Raw genomic sequence first — 25029 nt, 5'->3', positions numbered from 1 at the left:
GCGCGGAGCTCCTCTTCTCACGTCCGTCCTCTCTCGCGTTCCTGAAGCGACCTCACCAATACCAAGGTGTATATCATCAGCTGGTATGATGTCACATCTGCCATATTGTTTTCGTCTGCTGGAGGCCAGCATATTGATTCGTGTACTAGAGTGCGCTACCATCATATTAGTTTAAGTGTTACACGCTATTGCGCAGTAATCATTTGTTTTAACTGAAGCAACCGCCATCTTCACATTTGGATGCCATCTTGGAAATTCGTAATTATTTAGCTAGAAATTCCGAAAAATTTTAAAATTAATTATCAATAAATTTACTGATTGATTGGACCGATATCTGACATTGGTTCGATCCCTGGACGATGCAAAAGAAATGATTTTATGTAAAAATACCACAGAAGTGACAGGATCGAGAAATAAAACACCTCAAGTTCTTTTACAAACGCAATATTTATTACATAATTTCTATTCTACTACAGGAACACTTTCTAAAGCCAACAATATTATAAACAGTTGGGCCTGCATAGGCGTGAAATGACTAATTCTTAGCTCCAAACGGTTTACACTAGACAGAGACCAGTCAGAACCTGTACTTACATAGTACTTCTCTTCTTGACAGAGTTTCTGGATACCGTGTTTAAAAGTTTGCTTCACATCGCAGAACTCTAAATTACTGCAGCCGATGTCTTGAATGCACACTTCTTCACTTTGTCATCGAACGGATATGGCTTTCCATATGTACAGTCCAAACACAAGTTATATTTTAATGATCTGTTTGTTTCTACGTCATCAGTAAGTTTATTGATTATGTTCTGCCTGATATTGTGAAGAAAAGTACAAATGTCCTTCGGCTCACTAAACGTGTTTATAATAGTAGTCGTTTAATGTTCTACGAAATGCAGACTGTGCCAAGCAGAAGCCATTATCATTCACCTGTAATGCACAGATCACAGTCAGGTTTAAATGAATGTCCAGATGTCATACCAATCAGTTGCTGCTCATCTGGGTTTTTTTTACCTGTACGCTCACGAGTCTTCAATCTAAAGCGAGGAGTCGAAATTTCTGCAGGTAGTTCAACAGTAGGCTCATGCAGAGGTGAAGTCTGTGTGCCTACTGTTAAACTACCTGCAGACAATTCGACTCCTATCTTCATTTTTGAGTCTCGTATGCGTACAAACAGAAAAAAAAGATGTTTTACAAAAAAGTTCTTTTACAAACGCAATATTTATTACATAATTTCTATTCTACTACAGGAACACTTTCTAAAGCCAACAATCTTATAAACAGTTGGGCCTGCATAGGCGTGAAATGACTAAATCTTAGCTTCAAACGGTTTACACTAGACAGAGACCAGTCAGAACCTTTACTGACATAGTCATTCTCTTCTTGACAGATTTTCTGGATACCGTGTTTAAAAGTTTGCTTCACATCGCAGAACTCTAAATTACTGCAGCCGATGTCTTGAATGCACACTTCTTCACTTTGTCATCGAAAGGATATGGCTTTCCATATGTACAGTCCAAACACAAGTTATATTTTAATGATCTGTTTGTTTCTACGTCATCAGTAAGTTGATTGATTATGTTCTGCCTGATATTGTGAAGAAAAGTACAAATGTCCTTCGGCTCACTAAACGTGTTTATAATAGTAGTCGTTCAATGTTCTACGAAATGCAGACTGTGCCAAGTAGAAGCCATTATCATTCACCTGTAATGCACTGATCACAGTCAGGTTTAAATAAATGTCCAGATGTCATGCCAATCAGTTGCTGCTCATCTGGGTTTTTTTTACCTGTACGCTCACGAGTCCCCAATCTAAAGCGAGGAGTCGAAATTTCTGCAGGTAGTTCAACAGTAGGCTCATGCAGAGGTGAAGTCTGTGTGCCTACTGTTTAACTACCTGCAGACAATTCGACTCCTATCTTCATTTTTGAGTCTCGTATGCGTACAAACAGAAAAAAAAAGATGTTTTACAAAAAAGTTCTTTTACAAACGCAATATTTATTACATAATTTCTATTCTACTACAGGAACACTTTCTAAAGCCAACAATCTTATAAACAGTTGGGCCTGCATAGGCGTGAAATTACTAATTCTTAGCACCAAACAGTTTACACTAGACAGAGACCAGTCAGAACCTTTACTGACATAGTCCTTCTCGTCTTGACAGAGTTTCTGGATACAGTGTTTAAAAGTTTGCTTCACATCGCAGAACTCTAAATTACTGCAGCCGATGTCTTGAATGCACACTTCTTCACTTTGTCATCGAACGGATATGGCTTTCCATATGTACAGTCCAAACACAAGTTATATTTTAATGATCTTTTTGTTTCTACATCATCAGTAAGTTGATTGATTATGTTCTGCCTGATATTGTGAAGAAAAGTACAAATGTCCTTCGGCTCACTAAACGTGTTTATAATAGTAGTCGTTCAATGTTCTACGAAATGCAGACTGTGCCAAGTAGAAGCCATTATCATTCACCTGTAATGCACTGATCACAGTCAGGTTTAAATTAATGTCCAGATGTCATACCAATCAGTTGCTGCTCATCTGGGTTTTTTTTACCTGTACGCTCACGAGTCCCCAATCTAAAGCGAGGAGTCGAAATTTCTGCAGGTAGTTCAACAGTAGGCTCATGCAGAGGTGAAGTCTGTGTGCCTACTGTTTAACTACCTGCAGACAATTCGACTCCTATCTTCATTTTTGAGTCTCGTATGCGTACAAACAGAAAAAAAAAGATGTTTTACAAAAAAGTTCTTTTACAAACGCAATATTTATTACATAATTTCTATTCTACTACAGGAACACATTCTAAAGCCAACAATCTTTTAGACAGTTGGGCCTGCATAGGCGTGAAATTACTAATTCTTAGCTCCAAACAGTTTACACTAGACAGAGACCAGTCAGAACCTTTACTGACATAGTCCTTCTCTTCTTGACAGAGTTTCTGGATACCGTGTTTAAAAGTTTGCTTCACATCGCAGAACTCTAAATTACTGCAGCCGATGTCTTGAATGCACACTTCTTCACTTTGTCATCGAACGGATATGGCTTTCCATATGTACAGTCCAAACACAAGTTATATTTTAATGATCTTTTTGTTTCTACATCATCAGTAAGTTGATTGATTATGTTCTGCCTGATATCGTGAAGAAAAGTAAAAATGTCCTTCGGCTCACTAAACGTGTTTATAATAGTAGTCGTTCAATGTTCTACGAAATGCAGACTGTGCCAAGTAGAAGCCATTATCATTCACCTGTAATGCACTGATCACAGTCAGGTTTAAATTAATGTCCAGATGTCATACCAATCAGTTGCTGCTCATCTGGGTTTTTTTTACCTGTACGCTCACGAGTCCCCAATCTAAAGCGAGGAGTCGAAATTTCTGCAGGTAGTTCAACAGTAGGCTCATGCAGAGGTGAAGTCTGTGTGCCTACTGTTTAACTACCTGCAGACAATTCGACTCCTATCTTTATTTTTGAGTCTCGTATGCGTACAAACAGAAAAAAAAGATGTTCAGCAACAGAATTCAATGACGCCTGGACATGAACCTAAACCTAATACTGTGCTCGGTGCATTACAGGTTAATGATAACCGGTTTCACTTTGTGAAATCTGCATTTCGTTGAACGTTATATGTCTACTATTATATAAATACGTTTAGTGTGTCGAAAGACATTTTTACTTTTCTTGACGATATCAGGCAGAACATTATTAATCATCTTACTGATGAATTTTTCTACATGCGAAACTTAAAAATATAATTTTTTGGGTAGACTTTGTATATGGCAAACCTTATCCGTTTGAGAACAAATTGAATACGTGAGCATTCAAAACAATGAATACTCCCATTTACAATTCCGACGATTTGAGGCAGTATATTAAACATAATATCTATAAACTATGTCGGGAAGAAGACCATGTAGGCAAAGCAACTGGCTGCTTTCTGTCTTCAGTATACCGATTGGAGTTAGGAATTAGTCATTTTAAGCTTATGCGGGGCTTCTTGTTATTAAATCACTAAAATTTGCAGTTATTCTTGAAGTAAAGTAGAAATTTTGTAATGACTTGTATTTGTAAAAAAGTTAGGTTTTTTCGTACCTTACACTTTTATGTTAAATTCGTGTAATATTTAATAAAAAAATGTTTATTGAACAAGGATAGACACTGAGGATCTAACAGTAAATTAACGAGTGAGTGTTTTAATTATTTTTTGAAATTTTTTTTCAAATTTATATGTTAATTATTTCTTATATTTAAGATGAGGGTCAATATGTCATAATATGCTTACTAGTGGCTGGTAGAAGAATTTAAGCCTCATTTAGGACTGTTAACTGTATTTTATTAAAAAAAACCTTTTTTATATAAAATTAATAATTATTCCATCGATCAAGTATCGAACAAAGTACAGGAATCGATCTAATACAGCAGTATATTAATTGCAGATTTTATTAATGAATTTTGGAATTTTTCCCGAATTATAGCTAAATAATTACGAATTTCCAAGATGGCATCCAAATTTTAAGATAGTGGGCGACATAGTAATAATAAATGATAACTGCACTCTAGTGAGTAAAAATTTAACTAACATGGTGGCAGTGCAATCTAGCAGACGAAAACAATTGGGTTATTTGACGTAAGAGGCTATATATATATATATATATATATATACATATATATATATATATACATATAGGGTGTATCAAAATTCATGTTACAACGCTTGAGGGTAGAAAGCTCTTATTATTTGCAACCAATTTTGCCAATAAACATGTTGCCGGAAACGCGTAGTTAAGACCCTGTAGCCCCAGAAAGAGTCAGCGTAGGCAACCCGTTGGGCTTTGTGCGAGACAGACGATGCTGTGTTGAATTACGTGTTTACGACGCCGGGCAGCGCTCGAGAGGACTGTACGATGTCGAATGCTGGGCCCCGCCCCTTTTTACTTCCGTTCGTGGCGCCCTCACCTCTTTTTTTCCGGTCGTGCCTTGCCATAGCACTGCGCAGCGTGACATCGCAGTGTCGCAGTGTGTTTTGATATCACTGGTGGTCTGTCGTTGACTGTTCTGTCGTACAAGCAAACTCGTGGTGTCATTTATTTCGCTGTGGTTCTGAAAAGGGCTACGTTTTAGTGGAGCTCAATGAAGTACACGTTTAGTGAGTACGCGGACATGCTGCTTGTTTACGGGGAAGCTAGACAAAATGTACGAGCCGCCCGTCGTCTGTACGAAGAACGATATCCGGGTCGTAGGATTCCAGCTCACACCATGTTTGCAATACTTACTCAGTGAATGTGTGATACTGGTACATGTGCCGTCATAAGACCAAATGCTGGTGCTCCACGCAGTGTTTGTACTCCCAGTTTTGAAGAAGATGTACTTCAGAGATTTGAGGAGAGTCCAGATACAAGCATAAGGGCAGAAGGTTCCGATATGGACGCTGACAAAATGGCTGATTGGCGAGTTCTTCATGAGCAACTCTTGTACCCGTACCACCTTCAAAAAGTGCAACACATGGGTCCGGCGGACTATCCTCTTCGCATGACCTTTTCTCGTTGGTACGTTCGAAGAGTATTGAGGAACCCCGAGTTAGCGGTTTTATTCAGCGATGAAGCCAAGTCCATTCAAGACGCTATTCTCAATTCGCACAACAGTCATGTTTGGAATGATGTCAATCCGCATGCAACGTGTGTTACAGCTCGCCAGGAACGTTTTTCAGTTAATGTGTGGGCCGGTATTGTTGGCGGCGTACTCATCGGGCCTTTCTTTCTTCCGCCACGACTTACCGGCGCCGGATACCTCCACTTCTTTAGAACGAACTACCAGGTATTCTTGAAGAGGTTCCATTGCATGTCCGAAGTGTGATGCGGTACCAACATGACGGGGCACCACCTCATTTTCCCCTGCAAGTGCGAGAGTATTTAAACCAAACATTTCCAAACCGATGGATTGGACGAGCGGGCCCTGTCGCATGGCCGCCAAGGTCACCGGACCAAACCCCGTTGGATTTCTTTCTGTGGGGTTACCTAAAAGGGCTTATCTACGCTACACTAGTAGAAACGTTAGAAGAGCTTGCACAGCGAATCATTGAAGCGTTCGAAATCATAAGGTCGACTCCACACATGCTCCAGCGTATCCGTGAAAACATGATTCGCCGTTGCCACCTTTGTGTCGCTCAAGGTGGGCGTGTTTTTCAGCCGTTGCTTTAGGCTGTCACGTTGTTAAAACGTATGCAACAATTTCAATGTTGTGAAACAAAGCAGAAGCTGTGATTGATTTCAGATTGTAATTATAATCTGTGCCAAGATTAAAAAAAAATTGGTTGTCTGTAAAGTCTGTTTACGGACGACAGTTTAACATGACAACGTCATAACAAAACATTGATGAAATGATTGCATAATTTTATGAATAAAATTGAATCATTTCTATTGAATTATCACTATTTTGTATGGATACAAATTAGGAGTGAAATGAAATCTACAATTTAATTGATAAATTTACATTTATTTGCACTCATTAATTCTAATATATTTATTACTTTAACGAAGTGATTTTTTACGTGACAACGTCTAATAAATCGATGAACGCCGGCTGCACGCACGAAAATGTGTCCCACTACGGATATCCCACTACGGATGTGCCACTACCGATGTGTCCTGTTCGCTCATTGTACGCATGCGTGGCATCTCTCTTCCACTCGATTGGAACAACCATCGATTTGACTTTTCAATCATATTTTCATCGTTTTAATTATTAATATTATGTAATTTAACGATTGTCCACCGATTTTCAGCACAATTGGTACGGTTATTTAAAAGTAATGTTGAATATTCAAATACGTTTTCAACCAACAATGGTGTTTTACAGTTACACATAATAATTCAAATTACACCCGGGATCTTTCGCACAATGTTTTAAAAAATATTGTAACACATTATAAATAAGTTTGGTGTATTTGGGATGCGTATTTGTTATAAAATCGTAATAATATTATTCCCCTACTGTGAACAAAATTTTTATAAATATTAATAAATAAATATATATATGTAGAGTAGAAAAGCTAACTGATCTAAGTGCCAAAAGTATGTTTTTGAATAAAGGGCAAAAATAGAATATTATTGAAGATAATGTGAAAATAATATATATTTAAGAATAAAAATGTTACATAACATGTGTATAAGTGCATGACAAGAAATTATTTACTTTTATTGAACACAAAACTTATAGAAAAATTTGCAAACATAGTACTTTTGGAAATGATCTATGTGCCAGTAGAAGTGTACTTCTAAATGCTCTATGTCCAGAGGGACATCGAAAGTTAGGCACTTAAAATTTGTCGGTAAAACTGCCGGTTTTCTTCGTCAATAAATTCCAACATTGCACGAAGATCGTTCTTTTTGTTGTCAGTCAGTGGATTAACATTAGGTAACCCCTCAATTTGCGCTGACACAATGTCACCCATAGTGATTCCTTTCTTCAGCACTCTGCATGTCTCCCATTCCAGCATGTCATTGAAGCTGTTCCTCTTGTACATTACTACCTGGATTATCTTTGGTCACTTTCAGGCACGAAACTTGAGTAATGCCTAGCTTTGAGGCATCAATATAGCTTGATGAAGCTTTATCGAAGTTTAAAAACCTGTCAGTCATATCGAGTACCTGGAACGGTCTGTAAGGTCTCGCTGAAGTAATAACACTTTTAGCTTGTTCAACAGTCTCCATTTTGCAATGCTTTGCACGCTTCTCAATGATAGCAAAGTCTCTATCCGAGGAAGAGAAACTGTGGCCAGAAAGGAGGAATTTGTGTTCAATGCTGTCGAAAAAACCTGAAGCAACGAGTAAAATGTACACAAAAAGCAGCATTTTGTTTTTTATCTGCCCTGCGCAGTTGTCACTCCAAATGCAAAGCTGCCGTTTATATGATGCAAATAGCCCAGAATTTATAGCTTGCAACAGACACGATGCCATCTGGTTCCCACCTCGGCCAGATTGCCCTTCGTGCCACACGCACATTATTGCATCTGAAGTATCATTTATGTGAATTCCGAAGTTGTAGCAGGATAGTTGGGGACTGTAGTACATGCTGGTATATGTCAGCTTTGCGAGTGGAAAAACCTTTTGCAAATCCATTGTGATTGTGCATGTATCACTGTCTGGTAAAGCGCTGCGTGTACAATCATTTTCATAGACTTGAATGCCTGTTCTGCTTTCCTATGATGTAGTTGAAGATCGATTTTGGCCTGGCGTACTTCATCGGTGTCCCTACTCTTTGTTTTCATGTGAAGTAAATCACAGTTTTTACACGTGTCCACTCGAGGTCTTTTGAACGACAAGTTGGGAAAATCTCTCAAAAAAACACTCCGATAAAACTTGTAATTCACACTACTTTCGGAGTGTTTTACTTTAAAAGCTTCAAAGAGCCTATTCACATTCAGCTCAGGGTTCAAGTACTGTTTTTCTAATTTCTTACGGTTGTAATGGCTTTCATCTCTCGGGAAACTGTTAACATGGGTTTTAACCATTTCCCTGTCACGAACAGTGTACTTGAATGTTTTAACCCCGCCACGTTTATCTTTGAAGACAGTATTACCTGCTTTTTTCTTCTTAACAAGTGTAGTAATTTTCTGTGGACTTACTGCAAATATTTCCATGAAAGTGTTATTACATACCTGCTTATGATCGCCACTTCCATCGAGAACTGTTAAGGTAACTGTACACTGCCTTCTGCTTTCCGAGGGATCATCGTAACTGCCATGACGACGTCTCTGCACAGGTACAATGTGGATGAGTCCAAAAAGGTAGCTTCCTTGTTCGTTATTCTTCAGATTATGGAATGACTCGTACAGTTTGATCTTCGTGTGCTTTATCTCCTTACAGCTGTACTTGCATTGACAATTCACCTGAAACAAACGAGTAGAAATAATTACTGCAGTATCAAAACAATTAGTGTTTTCAAAATACATTTGATTGACCCAAATGGATTAGGTTCACAGTAGTTGTTTTTACTTTAAAAAATTAGTCTTGTTTGGCTTGTTTCAAATGACTAAATATTAATTTTAACACTGGTAACATAATAAATATATTGTGTGATAAAATCCCTGAATGGTACCACTAGACTAGTTTTTTTGGTTAAACATGCTTACTAAACATATGAAAATAAATCACACACACAAACATTGAATACTAACCTCATTCGTTGGCATTCGTTTCGAACTTTTCCCTCTACAGAACTTTTTTCTAGCACAGGATGTCCCTCCACACATTTGCCTGTTTCCTGCGTATGTGCACCTGTATGACTTCCTTTCATCACCATTTAAAGCAGGAGATTTATTAATGTTTGAAACTTCAGTTTTCTCCCCCATTCTGAGCGTTCATACTCGTCACATAAAAAGAAAATAGTGTGTCTACGTTCTTCCAGCTTGTGGCACTTAGATCAATTAGCGCTGCAAGGGCCCGCGGACATACAGGTTGTGCCATCTGTTGTCGCTCGTAAAAACTATTTGAAACACGACTGGCACTTAAATCCAATAGCAGTACATTGGCGCGGGCACGTAGATTATTTTGCTGTATGAAACACATTTTCGTAAATTTTGGCACTTAGATCAATTAGCTTTACCACTCTACATATATATATATATAATCTGAAGCTATCAATTTTCAAGTATGGCCTCGTGGTCTTGTTGTTAGAATGACTAACTTAGAATTCTGAGATTATCGGTTCGAATCCCGACAGCAGCGGTTTTTTTGTACTTGTAAAAATAAATAAGGTGCACGCAACATTTCAAAAGTAATAAATATATTTGAATTAATGTACGCAAATAAAAGTAAATTTATTAATTAAATTCTACATTTCATTTCACTCCCTTGTATCCATACAAAATAGTGATAATTCAATAATAATGATTTAATTTTATTCATAAAAGTATGCAGAGGTAGATTTTACTATACAAAAGATAGAACAATTTAAAAAAATTTCTTCCTCGAAGAATATAATATTTTTAATGCCTAAATGGTTTGGTTGCAAAAAACTATTACGGCTCAGTCTCAGGTCTAATATATTTCCTTTACTTCTGGATCAATCATTTCATCAATGTTTTGTAATGACGCCACGTTAAACTATCGTCCGTTAACCGACTTTACAGACAACCAATTTTTTTTTACTATAACTTTTATACATGTTTGCTATTTTACTTCTTACAATCTGTGTTATTCTGTTAAGGATAGGATGATGATAGGAAAAGTAGGAAACGAATGGAAGTGTTTCAAGGATGATGTGAAGGAAAATGGCTTACCCAACACCAAGATGCAGTCAAAAATAATATATTTGCGACACGGACTCGCAGCAATGCTAGGAGGAACGGGTTAGCAAAGAGCAATGAAAATGTTACATTGAAATGCATGAAAACAGAATTACGCCACGGACTCGGTCGCAATGCTAGGTGGTTCAGGTTAGCAAAGAGCAATATAAAATGAGCGTAACGGGACAATGTGCTTTACGGGACACTTTTTCTTGCGTGCAGCCGGCGTTCATCGATTTATTAGACGTCACGTCAAAAGGTTATTTCTCTACTTTAACGCCCGCACATCTACAACATAAAACTCTACAACGGGTTGCCTACGCTGACTCTTTCTGGGGCTACAGGGGCTTAACTACGCGTTTCCGGCAACATGTTTATTGGCAAAAATGGTTGCAAATAATAAGAGCTTTCTACCCTCAAGCGTTGTAACATGAATTTTGATACACCCTGTGTGTGTGTATACACACACACACACACACACATATATATATATATATATATATATATATATATATAAATAAGTGTGTGTGTCTTGAAATTAGTGGTGGGAGGTCAATTTGTCGGTGGCTTCCGTGGAGGAAGGATCTATCGTCATTTTTTTTTATTCCCTCTAAGGGTTCGAACCGAAGACTCCATGATGTATGTATGTATGTGCGTTTGTTAAATAATATTTTCCAATTTTTTTCTCATAATTGTTTCTTTTTATAAATTTTTAATTTTTTTCTGATTTTCTAGTTAAATATTTACGGATATTCTATGTGGCAGCCATAACGTCATAATCCGAGATGGCGGATTGTTTTTATTTCATTTGAATAAATTAATGTTTTTTTTTTAAATTTTACAAATTTTCCCGATATTTTAGCATCAAAAATACGGAATTTCAAGACGGTCGTCATATCGAAAATTGTAACGTTCTAGAATACAAGATGGTTGCCGTAAGGAAATGCGCAACAATGATGTCATATACTACAAAGATGGCGGGTGTAACGAAATGTGCAACGTTTCTAGAATCGGAGATGGCAACCGTAACACAATGTGATACGTTTCTAAAATCGAAGATATCGACCGTAACAAAATGTGCAATGGAGCTTTTAAATAATTTTTAATTTAAATTTTATTAATTAAATTTTATAAATTTTAGAGTTTTTCCCTATTTTATAGCATAAAAAATACTGTTTTCAAGATGGCGGGCGTAACGATAGTGCAACAGTTAGGTCATAATTCAAAATGGTGGCCATGGCATCTTAATTGTTACGGTCAGGACCATAGTGGCTTATGGTGGCATGCTTTTAGGACTTTAAGCAGCTTTTATTAATTTTCAAGCCATTGTCATTTTTGAAGACTTTACTTAAAAATTTTCCTTGAATTCGACTATTTTTGCCTCGAAGTAGTGAAATTTTTATTATTTTTTTTATTTTTTCCATAAAATCTGGTAATTTCGGCGTATTTGGTGAATTTTTTGCAATTTTTGGCTCATTTGAAGGTCAAGAAGTTCATCTAAGATGGTGGTCGGCTCCTCCAGCTCCTCCTGCGGAAGCATGGCGCATTACCCCAATTTATTTAATACTACAATAGTTCTGCAAAAATGTATGTTTGAGCAGAAAAAAACTATAAAATTTATAAATAGTGTGGCTCAGTTAGAATTGGTGCATGGATAAATCAATTAATGTAATTTTAAAGATAGCATTATTCGGGTTTACTTTATGACCTATACTGTTAAAATTTTAACCTTTTATTTATGAAAAACCCAAGTAACTAATTTTCCAGGTATCTTTGTAAATATGTTATCTTCGTTAATTTACAGGCACTAAGTTCACTTACTTTAAACGTGAATCAACAGGAAAAACCATGGCGTCAATTAAAACATTTAAATCTTGTTAAGGCTACTTCAGAAACACAATTATATCTTCCACGAGTATATTTTCGCTGTTTATAACGAAAAACATAACTCGGATGTAAAATATGGCATCGTTTTTACAACGATTCACTTGTATGAAATAACGAACAGCTATTCGTTTATTTCAGGTAAAATCTTCATTGAAATATCCATAAATGTAGTTTAATTTCTACCAGGGTACGTTTGTACACGTTGAAACTTTTCCTTTTGTAGGTTAGCAAATAAAGGAATAAATTAAAATAACTAAGGTCATCTTGCCAATTTAAAGTTCTTAACAAAACAATTACTTAACTACTTGTTTAAACTTAAAGCTCTTCCTGGTATTATAATGAAAGAAGTGCCACTAGAGTTACAATAAAGTAAAGTTCCAAGTGAGGATTATCTTATGTTTCACCGGGAGACTAAATTTTTTTACTTTATCATGATTTTGCTAAAGCCTAAGTCCATTACACGTCTTCGAAATAACTTTACAGTTTAAAATAAAATTACATTATTTTTGTTGTGTAGTTTGAGGTATACTAAAATATTATATAATTTTTACATATCAATCTTTACCTCTGTTTGAGTACATTTGGTATTGTATTTATTTTTCATGCAAAATTTGATACAATAAATGTTACGTTTTATTTAGAATCTTTAAGAGGCAAGGGTAACTGCATTTTATTTACAGACTAGAACTATTTATTTTGTTTGTTTTTACAGATGACGATTCCCTGAAAATGTTCTTTGTAAAATTTTTAAATCAGCATTTCTCCACAAAATAATTTATTTAATTAAAATTAATGGTGTTAGCATACAAATTATTTCCCTTCAGAAAAGTGTGAATTAATCTGTGTCATGATTACATTTTTAATTTTTTTTAAGTTAATATATCATGTGCTATTTATTTTTTAATTATTATTTTTATTTTTATTTTTTAATCTTTTTCAAGAATAAGTACTGTAAATGTTATATAAATTACACAGGCCATCAAAACAAATGTGGCCTGGGATTTTTGAACTGATTTTAGCTGTTTTTGGGGCTCTGAATATAATTATAAAATTTTATTTTTAAATAAACTATATTTTTTAAGCTAAGTATAAAAAAGAAGTAAAACCACCTGCTTGACTCTAACCACTTCGTCACAGGAATACCCCAGGCTGGGAATCACATCCTTAATTTCAAACGATTCAACTAAATTTGAGATCATTTTGTGAGATTTAGCTGATTAGGATAGAACGAAATTGATAAAAAAAAAATGAGTTCCAGTATAATAAGTTGTGTAAATCACCTAGATGTGTTTTGCTACATATACGGAGAATACACATTAAAATATAACATAAAGACTGTTAGTGACTTTGTAAAGAGAGCTAATAATCGATATTTTTGAGTTAAGCTCGGTGGTCAGGTAAATCCTGGGCACTGCACCAGGTTTGTAAAACATTTACCGAACATTTACGCCAGTAGACTGGCGGGAAATTAAATGTTAGAGATTCGTCGTACCGATGGTTTGGAGGGCACCCAAAATCATGACTGTTATTTCCTTCTAGTAAATAATACTGGAATCAATGGAAACAACCGTAGCAAGTGGGATTATTTTTATTTAGTCTGTGCAAGACGCCCGGTAGCTCACTCAGAGGAAGCATCAGCTTCCAGAGCTTTCTGAGGACGAGTGTTGTCTCTATAACCACCCTTCTGATACTAATGAAGGTAACAGTGATTATGAGGAGATGTCAACAATTCCTCAACATTTCAACCATGATGAGTTAAATGACCTCGTCAGAGTTCGTAACCTGTCAAAAGAAGCTTCTGAATAACTGGCTTCTAGGTTGAAGAAATTTTTTTTATTGTAACAAGGAACCAATACTACTTTTAACCGTTCAACAGAAAAGGGTCTGCTACCATTCTGCTCTCAAGTACAAAATCTTGTATTTTGTCACGATATTAGAGGAATCCTGGAAAAAATTAGTCTTCATGAATATTTTCCAGATGATTGGCGCCTATTTATTGATAGCTCAAAGCGAAGCTTTAATGTATTCATCTACACAATGGGAACAAATATGGTTCAATGCTCACTCAAAGACAATGAAAAAAAAATATATAGCACCATAGATTTGGTCTTTGAGAAGATAAGTTATCGTGAACAGCAATGTGTGATTTGTGTAAAACTTAAAAATGGTAAACTTTCTCCTCGAACAGCAAAGTGGCCACACCAACTATCCTTGTTTCTTGTGCCTCTGGGATAGCAGAGACAAAACACACCACTTGTTTAGCAAGAGTGTTTTAAGACAGAAGACATGTTCGTTTGATAAAAAAAAGTTACTACTGATCCCTATGTTGAACGAGAGAAAATCGTCTTTCCTTCACTGTATCTATAGCTAGGTCTTATGAAGCAATTAGTAAAGGACGGATCATGCTTTGCATTTATAGAAGGAAAATGCTTCACTTAATAAAGAAAAAAATTAAAGCAGGAATATGTAACGGTCCCGAAATAAGAAAATTCATTAAGAACCAAGCCTTCGTAAATACCATGAATGAGGATTAGCAAAATCCCTGGACTTCATTTTGTTGTAGTTGTCGGAAATTTTCAGGGTCAACGAAAAGCAGAAAAGCATCCTGAACTGGTAAACTATATGCTTAAAAATTTCAAATTCCCTTTGTGCAACATGTGTATTAAGGTGCACTATTTACACAGCCACCGGGACTGTTTTCCTAAATATTTAGGAGACTGCAGTGAGGAGCAAGGTGACCGATTTCGTCAAGTTATTAAAAATATGGGGGACCGCTATCAAGGAAGGTGGGATACACACATGATTGCAGATTATTGCTGGAGTTTCAAGAGGGACTGTTCCAAGATACTTTCAAGAAGTTTACGAAAAAGAAGTTTTCGAATTGTTGAGTGACTAGTTGGTTCCATCGATGACTTGTTACTGTCGTATATTTAAATATTAGTATATACTAATGATATTTGTATAATATAGTGATATTTTTTTAATATTATAATATTTGTGTAATTTAATAACAAGAGTTTCGTGTATAAGTTTTAGATTTGTTTAATGGATTTAACCTAAAATACGTACATTTCACTAAAACATTATATTTTAAAACTTTGACCGCCTAGGAAAAAACTAAAGCCATATTTGAATTCAAGGCACCAAATTCATATGAAATCAGCACCAAATACCCCGGCACCAAAACTATTGTTGGCCTGCGTTATTGAAAACTTGAAAGAATAATACTTGTTTACTATTCAGGATATTTGCTAAAAAGCAAACATGTAATGGCGTGTGTCCACCGAGGGAGACGTGTGAAGGGCACGGCGGCTGTTGCAGATGGGCCACCACGGCATGGACGGCCTCGACATGCTCGACCCCATCTCCAGCACCTCCATGACGACGCTGACGCCCATGGACGGCGGCGGCGGGGGCGGCGGGGGCGGCCACCCGGGCCACCACCCGCAGCTGCACGCGCCCTCCGTGTACGGCCCGGCCGCCATGAACACCATGATGTCGGGCCACCACCACCACCACCACCACCACCACGGCGGGGCGCTGCCGCCGCCGCCGCACCACCCGCCGCCTCACCACCACCACCACCCGGCCATGGCGGCGGCGGCGGCGGCGGCGGCGGCGGCGGGGCTGCACCCCGACTCGGACACGGACCCGCGCGAGCTGGAGGCGTTCGCCGAGAGGTTCAAGCAGCGGCGCATCAAGCTGGGCGTGACGCAGGCCGACGTGGGCAAGGCGCTGGCCAACCTGAAGCTGCCCGGCGTGGGGGCGCTGTCCCAGTCCACCATCTGCCGCTTCGAGTCGCTCACGCTGTCGCACAACAACATGATCGCGCTGAAGCCCATCCTGCAGGCGTGGCTGGAGGAGGCGGAGGCGCAGGCCAAGAACAAGCGGCGCGACCCTGACGCGCCCAGCGTGCTGCCCGCCGGCGAGAAGAAGCGCAAGCGCACCTCCATAGCGGCGCCCGAGAAGCGCTCCCTGGAGGCGTACTTCGCGGTGCAGCCGCGGCCGTCGGGCGAGAAGATCGCCGCCATCGCCGAGAAGCTGGACCTCAAGAAGAACGTGGTGCGCGTGTGGTTCTGCAACCAGAGACAGAAGCAGAAGCGCATGAAGTTCGCGGCGCAGCACTGACAAGTGCCTGGAGGGGGGCCGCTGGGGCCTCCCTCCACCCCCCTGCCCGCGCACTGCATGTGAGCGACCTGCGCTGCTCCCGGCCCGCGGACGGCAGCTCGCCTCCTCGCGTCCTCCTCAGCCGTTCTGAACTCTCGCGTCGCGGAGACACACGCACACACGCACACACGCACACCCTGGGACACCGACACTGTAATAGGGAAATATAGGAAACTAGTAGGAAATACGCGAGACAAGACGCGGTGCCAGCGATCCTGGCGTCGTGGAGTGTACCTACGTTTTTAAGCGCGTGAAGCTAGCCTACAGTAGTGACATCTAGCGGCGTGGAAAGTAAAATATCTTGAAAGCGATGCAGTAAATTGTCTCGCGCTTTGCCAATGCTTATTCGCCAGAGTTTCCCATGTTGTTCTATTACGATATTTTCTGGAATTAAAATACACAAAAAAAAATCACGTGGGTGTAAGGAAGGGTAAATACAAGAATTTCATATAGAACCACGCCATCACCAGAACAACAGAAAAATTTTACAGCATGTACAATTATATTGATTGAAAATCTTAAGATTGCTGATGCGGGGCGCAGTACACTAAAAAATAAATAAATGTTAATGCACATGTATTCGGAAAAGCTTCTGTTTACCGCTGTAGTCTTTATCTTGAACAACAGATTAAAATGGATATATGTTATGTTGAATTCAATATAAGCCTGTACCTAACTCCGTAACATGCTATCAGTGGGAAAACACATCAATCATCTATAAATTGAGAAAAGGTGCGTACATAAAAATGGCAAGGTAATGTCAACCACCGTATGTTTTTTATATCATGTTGTTATGAAATGTATACTGCGAGGCATCGTAGGGGCGTCTCAGTGCACTCGTGTACTTTCACTACACACGTATGGTGTGACGTTCACAGTGCGCACAGTCACCTTTATGATCTTCCACATAACATGTATCCAGTGCTTTAGCAGTGATTGCTAGAGGGACAACAGAAGCATTTCCTGACATACGTTAATTTCAATTCCTGCCTTCTCTTAATGTCCTGAGTATGTTTCATCTGTTATGTCATTTATTTTTAAGTTCAAAACGATATAAGTAAAGATTCATATATTCCCTCTAAATCAAAAAAGTTCGTAAATGAAACAATTAAAAAAAAATATATTAAATAGGTCTGTACAATCCACAAATAATAAAAAAGGATAAATTTTGCAACATATTTTTACGAAACGTGGTAAATACTTAGAGCAAAACATCGTTTTTTCAATAAAAATACGAAGATAAAAAATGGAAATATGATATGGAAATAATACACCAAATTAAGATAGTACGAGTAAAAAACATTTGGAACCAGTTGGTTTTTTTTTGACCAAATAATATTTTTCAACCTCTGAACCAAACTTTCGTCAGTCTTGGCTTTCTACAAAATACAAATGATCTGCAATGATCTCTGTCCTTCACCATTTCAACAAAATTCTGGTATAAATAGTGCCTAGTAGAACCATTATAGTACAGTGAAAAATTTCGAAAAACTGTCTTACTAAATCATTCCAAATTCTTTTATTAAATTTATAATTCGCCTTAAGGTAAATTTAGCCTTAATTTGATTATGATGCATTATGATTATGATTATGATTATTAGTGCAACAATTTTTAAATAATAATATTAAGGAATTTTTAATATTTCACATTAGCAAAATTACTATTTTATACTACGTTAGAGAAGTTACATAATTTTAATTATTTGCAGTGAATTTTTCTATAGGTATTTTTTAAGAAAAAAATATGCATTTGATATATTGTTAATGATATAAAAAAACATGGCTCACCAAGAAGGCACTATTGAAATTTATAAAATTCACTAAACAATTTAATATAACTGGTTTTTACTGCCTTTTGAAAATATATATATATATTTTTTTTGGCACTATTTAAACAAATATTTCTTTCTTCGTCTATTCCTTTCTTCCACGTGTAAACAATACAACGGATTGTTCAGAACTACGTCTGGAGACAGCAAACGCAGGATGCGTGAAAGGTACACAGCCAAACGTCCGCGGTCCGAATTCATCGCACAGCAAGAGGTTGTCTGTCCTCTAGAACTAATTCTAGTCAGTTGTCTAGTCAGCGATGTCGTGAAAACAAGACTTTTACATTGTGATATACATTCGTGTGCAATACAAACAAAAATATTCCCGAGATAGGTTATGAACTAGGGACCTGTGCTCGAAAAATAAACAAAAAAGACGTGTACATATCAAGACGTTCAACGCTTGCCGACTTGTGTACATAAAAACAAAAGTGCATTCCTTTTCAACGCTTACGACTCAAGATTATTAAAGTTTCTTCGAGTGCAATATTGAAATGTGCGTCAGAGAGTTACCGACGTTTGTATAATGTGCAACGTGACTCTGGTCTCAAGATACGCTTTGACGTAACTGATAAACTGAGTAAGCAGGTTAGGCGTAGTGCATATCGTCATTCCGCTTCTTCACACCGTAGGTAAATTTGCTTGCAAGGAAGCGCTACGAGATAAATATTGCAAGATGGAGAACATTTTGCAAAGTTAATTAACTGTTGTCGCTTGCTTGGATTGACTAAAAATTTATGAAATACTGAAAACTAAAATGTAATGACCACAGTTGCCACAGAGAAGGTTGGATAAATAATTTATAATGAGTTTTACAAGAAATGGTTATTTATCTTTTAAATAATTTGGTTTTTTTGCAGGTTCATAATGTGATTAAAAAAGTTATATTCTTTTTACCTTTATAGTTGTAAATGTTGTAACAAATATTTTGTACTTGTTAAGGTAACACTGATTTGAATTTTATTTAAAATGATTAAAAGCAATTTGAGACAGTTTAATTATAATTGTTTAGAGCATTTGACATATCAGAATGTTTACTTAGTAATAAACGGAATGTCGACGAAAAAATATTTATTACTATGCAAATTTAAAATAACTGTTATTTTTTATATTAATTTTATATTTGTGTTGCCTTATAAAATTTAAATATTTAAAAACCAACAATAAGAATTTTGCGTTATTCCAAGGAATTGCATACTAAGAAAGTTAAAAACTAAGTGCAAAATTTCTCCATCTGAACTTCCATTAATAATTACTGTTTAGTAAAAGTTAGTTATGTTTTGAAAGAAAACTAAGTGCTGTTACAGGGTAAATATTATCATATCATTACATAACATATAAGACCGAAACAAAAATAAGTATATCAATTTAATTGAGGGTAAGATTATGTGATCAAACATATTATAATTTCACAGTTTACTAACGTATCTGCAATAATAAGGTTGTAAGTAATGAAATGTACCAGCCAAATGACATATCATATTATATTGTAAAACTTAACAATGCTTTAAATTGTAAATTTATTACTTCTACAGTAAAACATTGCGTGCAAATTTAAAAGCGAAAGTAAATTGAAGTCTATGGCATTATTACTGTATCACCTTTTATATTTATTCAACAAAGAAAAATCTTTATAAATAAGAGTATAAGCCAATTTATATCACACAAGTTTCTTTCAATGTCATCTTCTCCAAAGGAACCCAGTTTCGTTCGTACATAATAAAGTCTTGGTGTCAAAGATGTTTTGGTAATTGAGGTTTTATTTTTCTACAACCTGCCTCTTGCCAAACAGAATGAATACTACTATACATTTATTCTTGGTTCATCAAGAATTTCCACCAGAGAATAGCTATTTTAAAGTGTAGGTTAGCAAAACTGACGTTACGTTCCACTATGGAATCTTTTTATGTTTTCATTATTAAAGTTAATATACGAGAACTGTTTGTTTCTTCCAACCTCAGATGGGCTATGAAAAAATACAAAGTTACTTAACATAAAAATTTTACTACAAAAGTACAGCAGGGTCTTACTTATTTTTCTACATAATCGCTAAACTGATCGAAGTAATTTGTCAAAACGTAATACAAGCTTCTCAAAGCCTTCTTCGAAGATGTTAGCCGCCAGTGAGGAGAAATACAGGGCCAGCACCTGTATTTCCTGCTAGCTGACGACGCCACTGTGAGGCGGTTGAACTAATCGCGCGGCGCACTGGCTCCTGCGTCAATACTTGTAGCAAGAGATGCGAATAGTTGGGCAGAATGCGCCGTGTGATTAGTCCAACCGCCTCACAGAAGCGTCGTGAGGGAGAAGGAGATACAGGCGCTGGCCCTGTGTCACCATTAACATCTTCGAGAAGGCAACGAGAAGCTTGTGTTGCGATGTGACAAATGCCTCGATAATTTTGGCAATTATGTAGAAAAGCAAGTAAGACCCTGTTGAACTTTTGATAGTTTAATTTATATAATATATGACATTTTCTTTTTTCTTATAACTTATCGGAAATTAAAAAAAACAGCCTTCGTATCTACCAAATAACTTGATGACAAACATAAAGCCATTATTTGTCATGTTCTTGTTGCATGGGGGTATTTGTAAATATTGTTAGGAAAATTACACAATTATTAGACGGACCACCGTGGTTTACTCCCATAGATTAATGTTTTTTATTTAATTGTTTCCTGTTTTCTTATCACCTAAACCCATTTATTTAGTACATGATTATCTTTGACCATTTCATAGATTTTTATGAGAAATTCTCATTGAAACAATAATATCATTGGAATAAAACTCAATTTCCTATTTATTTTATATGGTATATAAAACTGTTTAATTATGTTTTATTTCAAGTAGTTAGCTGCATTGTATATTGAATGCCCAGGATACGTTGCAATGCCTTTTTCAGTTCATCGAGAATTTATTTAACAAACTGAATATTTTACTAAACTGTTTTGACATAAAAAACAATATTTTAGAAAAATAATAAATTTAATAAAATAATACGGAATTTATTGTTTTGATAATCATTAGTTGGTGGTTTTTATGCGGTCATTGCAACTCTTGGTGATGAACCTTATTTTTGTCATTCCATCCGGAGAGAAAAAGAAGAGTGCCATTGGTTTACAGAATCACGAGCACGCCACGTACAACTGCCGATGGGAAAAACATAACATTTCAAGGTTTATTACACACTTCCAACGATTGACCTTCTGATATATTAATCATCACTGCGAATGCAAGGTGAACCGGGAAATGAACACGCTTAAATTGGCAAGTCGGTTGTAATCAGTGGTATTATTGTAATTAGAACATCATTGCCTTAGAAATTTCGTATAATGTTCGTTTCTTCAATTACGTTTATCATCAGCTCCTTAGCAGCGAGTCTTGTTCCATTGCATAGTTTCGGTTGGATCAGATTGCGTAACATGATTATCACCGATCCGAAATTGAGCTGCAAATTGTGCGGGAGTATTCCTGCTTAATCCAATAAATTCAGGAATTCAATTCATTAATTGACGAATTCATCTGTATCAGTAATGGAATTGATTGACTTAAATGAATTCAATTGGCCAGCGAGTTGACTTTGAATATTTAAGTTACAATCGTCTACGTCCTTATTTTTCGGTGCAAAAATTGCTCCTTCGCTGAACCAAATATGTTTTTTTTGTAATTTGTGCCAGTATTCAGAAACATTTTCGTGATTATTCTTTTGATGTTGTGTATTAACAAAAATATTTGGAAACAAAATGAGGCCAGTGTAAGAGTCTACCGGACTTTTTCCATTGCCAATGTCTAATAATTATTTGGAAAATACTTCTGCTGATTCGTCATTTTGTAAACCGACTCCCATAGTCTTTGTTATGTTCAGAGTTTTCATGTATTTTCCACATTTTTGATATCGTCAATCAAGAGCTTATTTCATCTGCCGCGGTTGACATTGGAATGACTGAAAGCGTTTGGCGAAAATTGCCAGCTAGAAGAATCTTCGTACCTCCAAATAGGTCCTAATTATTGCGTAGTTCTTTCAATTCTCTATTGAGTTCCTCCAATGATCGTTTGTGCGCCATCGTACATGCATTCCAAATAACTATTTTGCAGTTATGTAGTATTTTCGCCATTGATGATTTTCGGCAATGTTGCACATAGGTTCATCTATCGTGTGCTAATTCAATGGCAGTTTGAACGCAGAATAATCTGTTCGTCGTCCTTCTAACAATTTGGCAGCTATCCCAGATGATGATACGCCCAGCGCTATTTGAATTTTTCGCGAATAGATGCTAAAACCAAAGATATTGCAATCTTTAGCCAGATCTGCTAGGAGCATCGAGGAAGAAGATTCCTCTGTAGACGTCGTTGACGGTTATCATCAATGTGTCGTACGCGGTTTTCTGCTGCTAATTCAAAAGTGGGAACTTTGTTCTTACTGATTGACTCATAGCATATATATCGTATTGCCGTTTTCTTTAAAAATTCTCGATTGAATGCATCATGCATGGGATGATGCGGCTCTGGGATTCCTTATGAGTTTTACATTTTGCCGGACATCATTGGACATAAATGTTAAATAGAAATGAACGCCTCGTTGTGTATTTCAGCATTTAATTCAAGGTCGGGTTTCGCTGTTGTACGCACTCGATGAAAAATGTCTTCAGCCATATTATCTTCGTATTTGTTCCAGAAATGGAGTGAGTTCAATGGGAAACACATATAAATGATGATGGCAAAAAGTGATCGAATTTGATGCGCAGTAAACCAAAAAAAAACACAATCATCGAGTGTGTGATCCCAATTAATGTCATCCTCGAGAAAATTTAAACACTGAAATGCTTCTCGATATGTTGCGCACAACTCACTATTTACAGTCCTTAAAATTTCAAATGAATTCGGTCCACGAACATTGACTAATAACAAATGCAGCTTAAATATTCGTCATTTCTCGGATGAACTGTGTAAATGTATCCAGTAACAGGCTTTCCGTGTTTCAACGTTGTAACTTTTTTGATGATGCATTCCTTGTGAAATGTCTCGGCATCTCCGAGTAAAGCATTATTCTTGCAAATGTATCACTTGCACATATTGCGAGGAAGCTTTTTAGCATTGTTGCTGATGGAAGTTCAGGTCTCTGCTCTGCGATTGCTGCCGTGAAATAAACTCGTTGTCCAATCTCCAGGTGAACAGTTAAATGATACACAGTGGGATTACGATCGTGTTTCGAAAATGAAAAATACTTCAAACCACCTCAGTGTTACTGACATACCTTCCCATCTGATATTGCGAAACTTCATCGTTGGCATCAGGAGCTGCTATACCAAATACAGCCATGTCTCTTCCTATCGTGACGTACTTGCTAACTTACTTGACGGACTTTACCGAATTTCAGTACGCAAATTCTAATGAACTTTGAATGTTTTGGAAAGCAATGGCGAATACAGAACATTTTAGTTGTAGGCTACTACAATGTCCTAATGTTTGACTTGAACTTTATCGTTCTGACGTTATCTTCTGCAGAATGTCAACGATTATGATTGTGTCAACCAACAAAGCAAGCGGATAATGTTTGGAGCATTTTTATCGTTCATGAACGGTGATTCCTGGTTTTGATCGCCACACGGTCCATGAATCATATTCGTGGTCACTATTTCATACAATTCTGGATCTGTATCAGAATCAGGAATTCCTGAACAGATTATGGCATCAATTTCATAATTTCTTATTTTCTCGACCATCCACAGGAGAAAATGCACACGATGCAGTCCTCGTTTATGCCACTTTACAGAGTACATCCAACATCGCACATTTCCGAAGACACGATACTTCACAATAAAGTTCATGGGTGACTTGAGTTTCTGCTTCAATACTCGTGCTGTAATGTCGTGGCAATAGCTTGATGATTGAATGGGTAGTAACAGGTGCATTATATCGATCCAGTTTGGGTTGCAAGTGAAAGTTATGAATAAGTCTGGTCGAATATATTGGCGCACGTAGGTCATTGAATCTTGCGCGTATTCTTGCATCAAGTGCCTCGGGCTTCCAACATACGTCGCGGGCAAAATGGTAAGTCTGCCGACATTGTTTGCATTTCCATCTACATTCGTGGCATCTTGCAGAGGAATATATTCTTCTGAAAGAAAATTTTGCTAATTTAAATTTATATTTCTCTCTCTCTCTTTCTCTCTCTATCTCTCTCTCTCTCTCTATCTCTCTCTCTCTCTCTCTAATTCATCGACCTAACCTTTATGTTTGTATCTTTACCTGTAAATGAATAATGAAAATCAGTTAGGAATCGAATTGAAAACAGATTAACATCAGAAATAAGTAAGTACATGTTAATGATTCTTCAAATTGAACAAAAAAAGATTCATTCTTTCGGAATGAGTAATGGTTTTAGTGAGGAATATATTATAAAATAATTAACAAAATGCTGAATGTGCAATGATCTTTTGTTAGGAATCTATTAAAAATAACAAAAATATAAAGTACCTATTAATGGATTAATCATTTTGTTTAAAAAATGATATTCATCCTCTCCTCAGAAAAATACCAGCGGATATTGTAATACCCATTATACGAACGATGGGCTTCGCAGATACGCTAAAGGTTATCACCATCATGCCGTTGAATCACAACGTCATGAAACACCAAACTCTCGTCATCGACCATAATGGCAACTTCATATAACGTCGGTGCATTGAAGCGTCTTTCATGTTCACCTGCTCATCTTTTATTTGCTTTAAAACTATTTATTGATTATCCGAAGGCATCATTTCTAGTGGAAACTTGAATAATTTTACCAATAATTTGTGTTAATGCTAGAGTTGTTGCAGATTCACAATAATCTCTCGATTTATGGCTCGTTCT

General features: G+C 36.9%; 1 protein-coding gene across 1 annotated transcript in view; it reads left to right on the top strand.

Moving 5' to 3' along the window:
* The window catches only part of LOC134529671 (inhibitory POU protein-like), a 134252-nt gene extending 117946 nt beyond the window's left edge, over positions 1-16306 (top strand). Inside the window, exon 3 of the mRNA XM_063364010.1 lies at positions 15500-16306. Coding sequence (XP_063220080.1) covers positions 15500-16306 — 807 coding nt within the window. The remainder of the gene's footprint in view (positions 1-15499) is intronic.
* Positions 16307-25029: the final 8723 nt, after the last annotated feature.

This window comes from Bacillus rossius, chromosome 1 (assembly GCF_032445375.1).
Source record: "Bacillus rossius redtenbacheri isolate Brsri chromosome 1, Brsri_v3, whole genome shotgun sequence".
Lineage (NCBI taxonomy): Eukaryota > Metazoa > Arthropoda > Insecta > Phasmatodea > Bacillidae > Bacillus > Bacillus rossius.
This window is presented reverse-complemented; position numbering and strand designations above follow the sequence as displayed.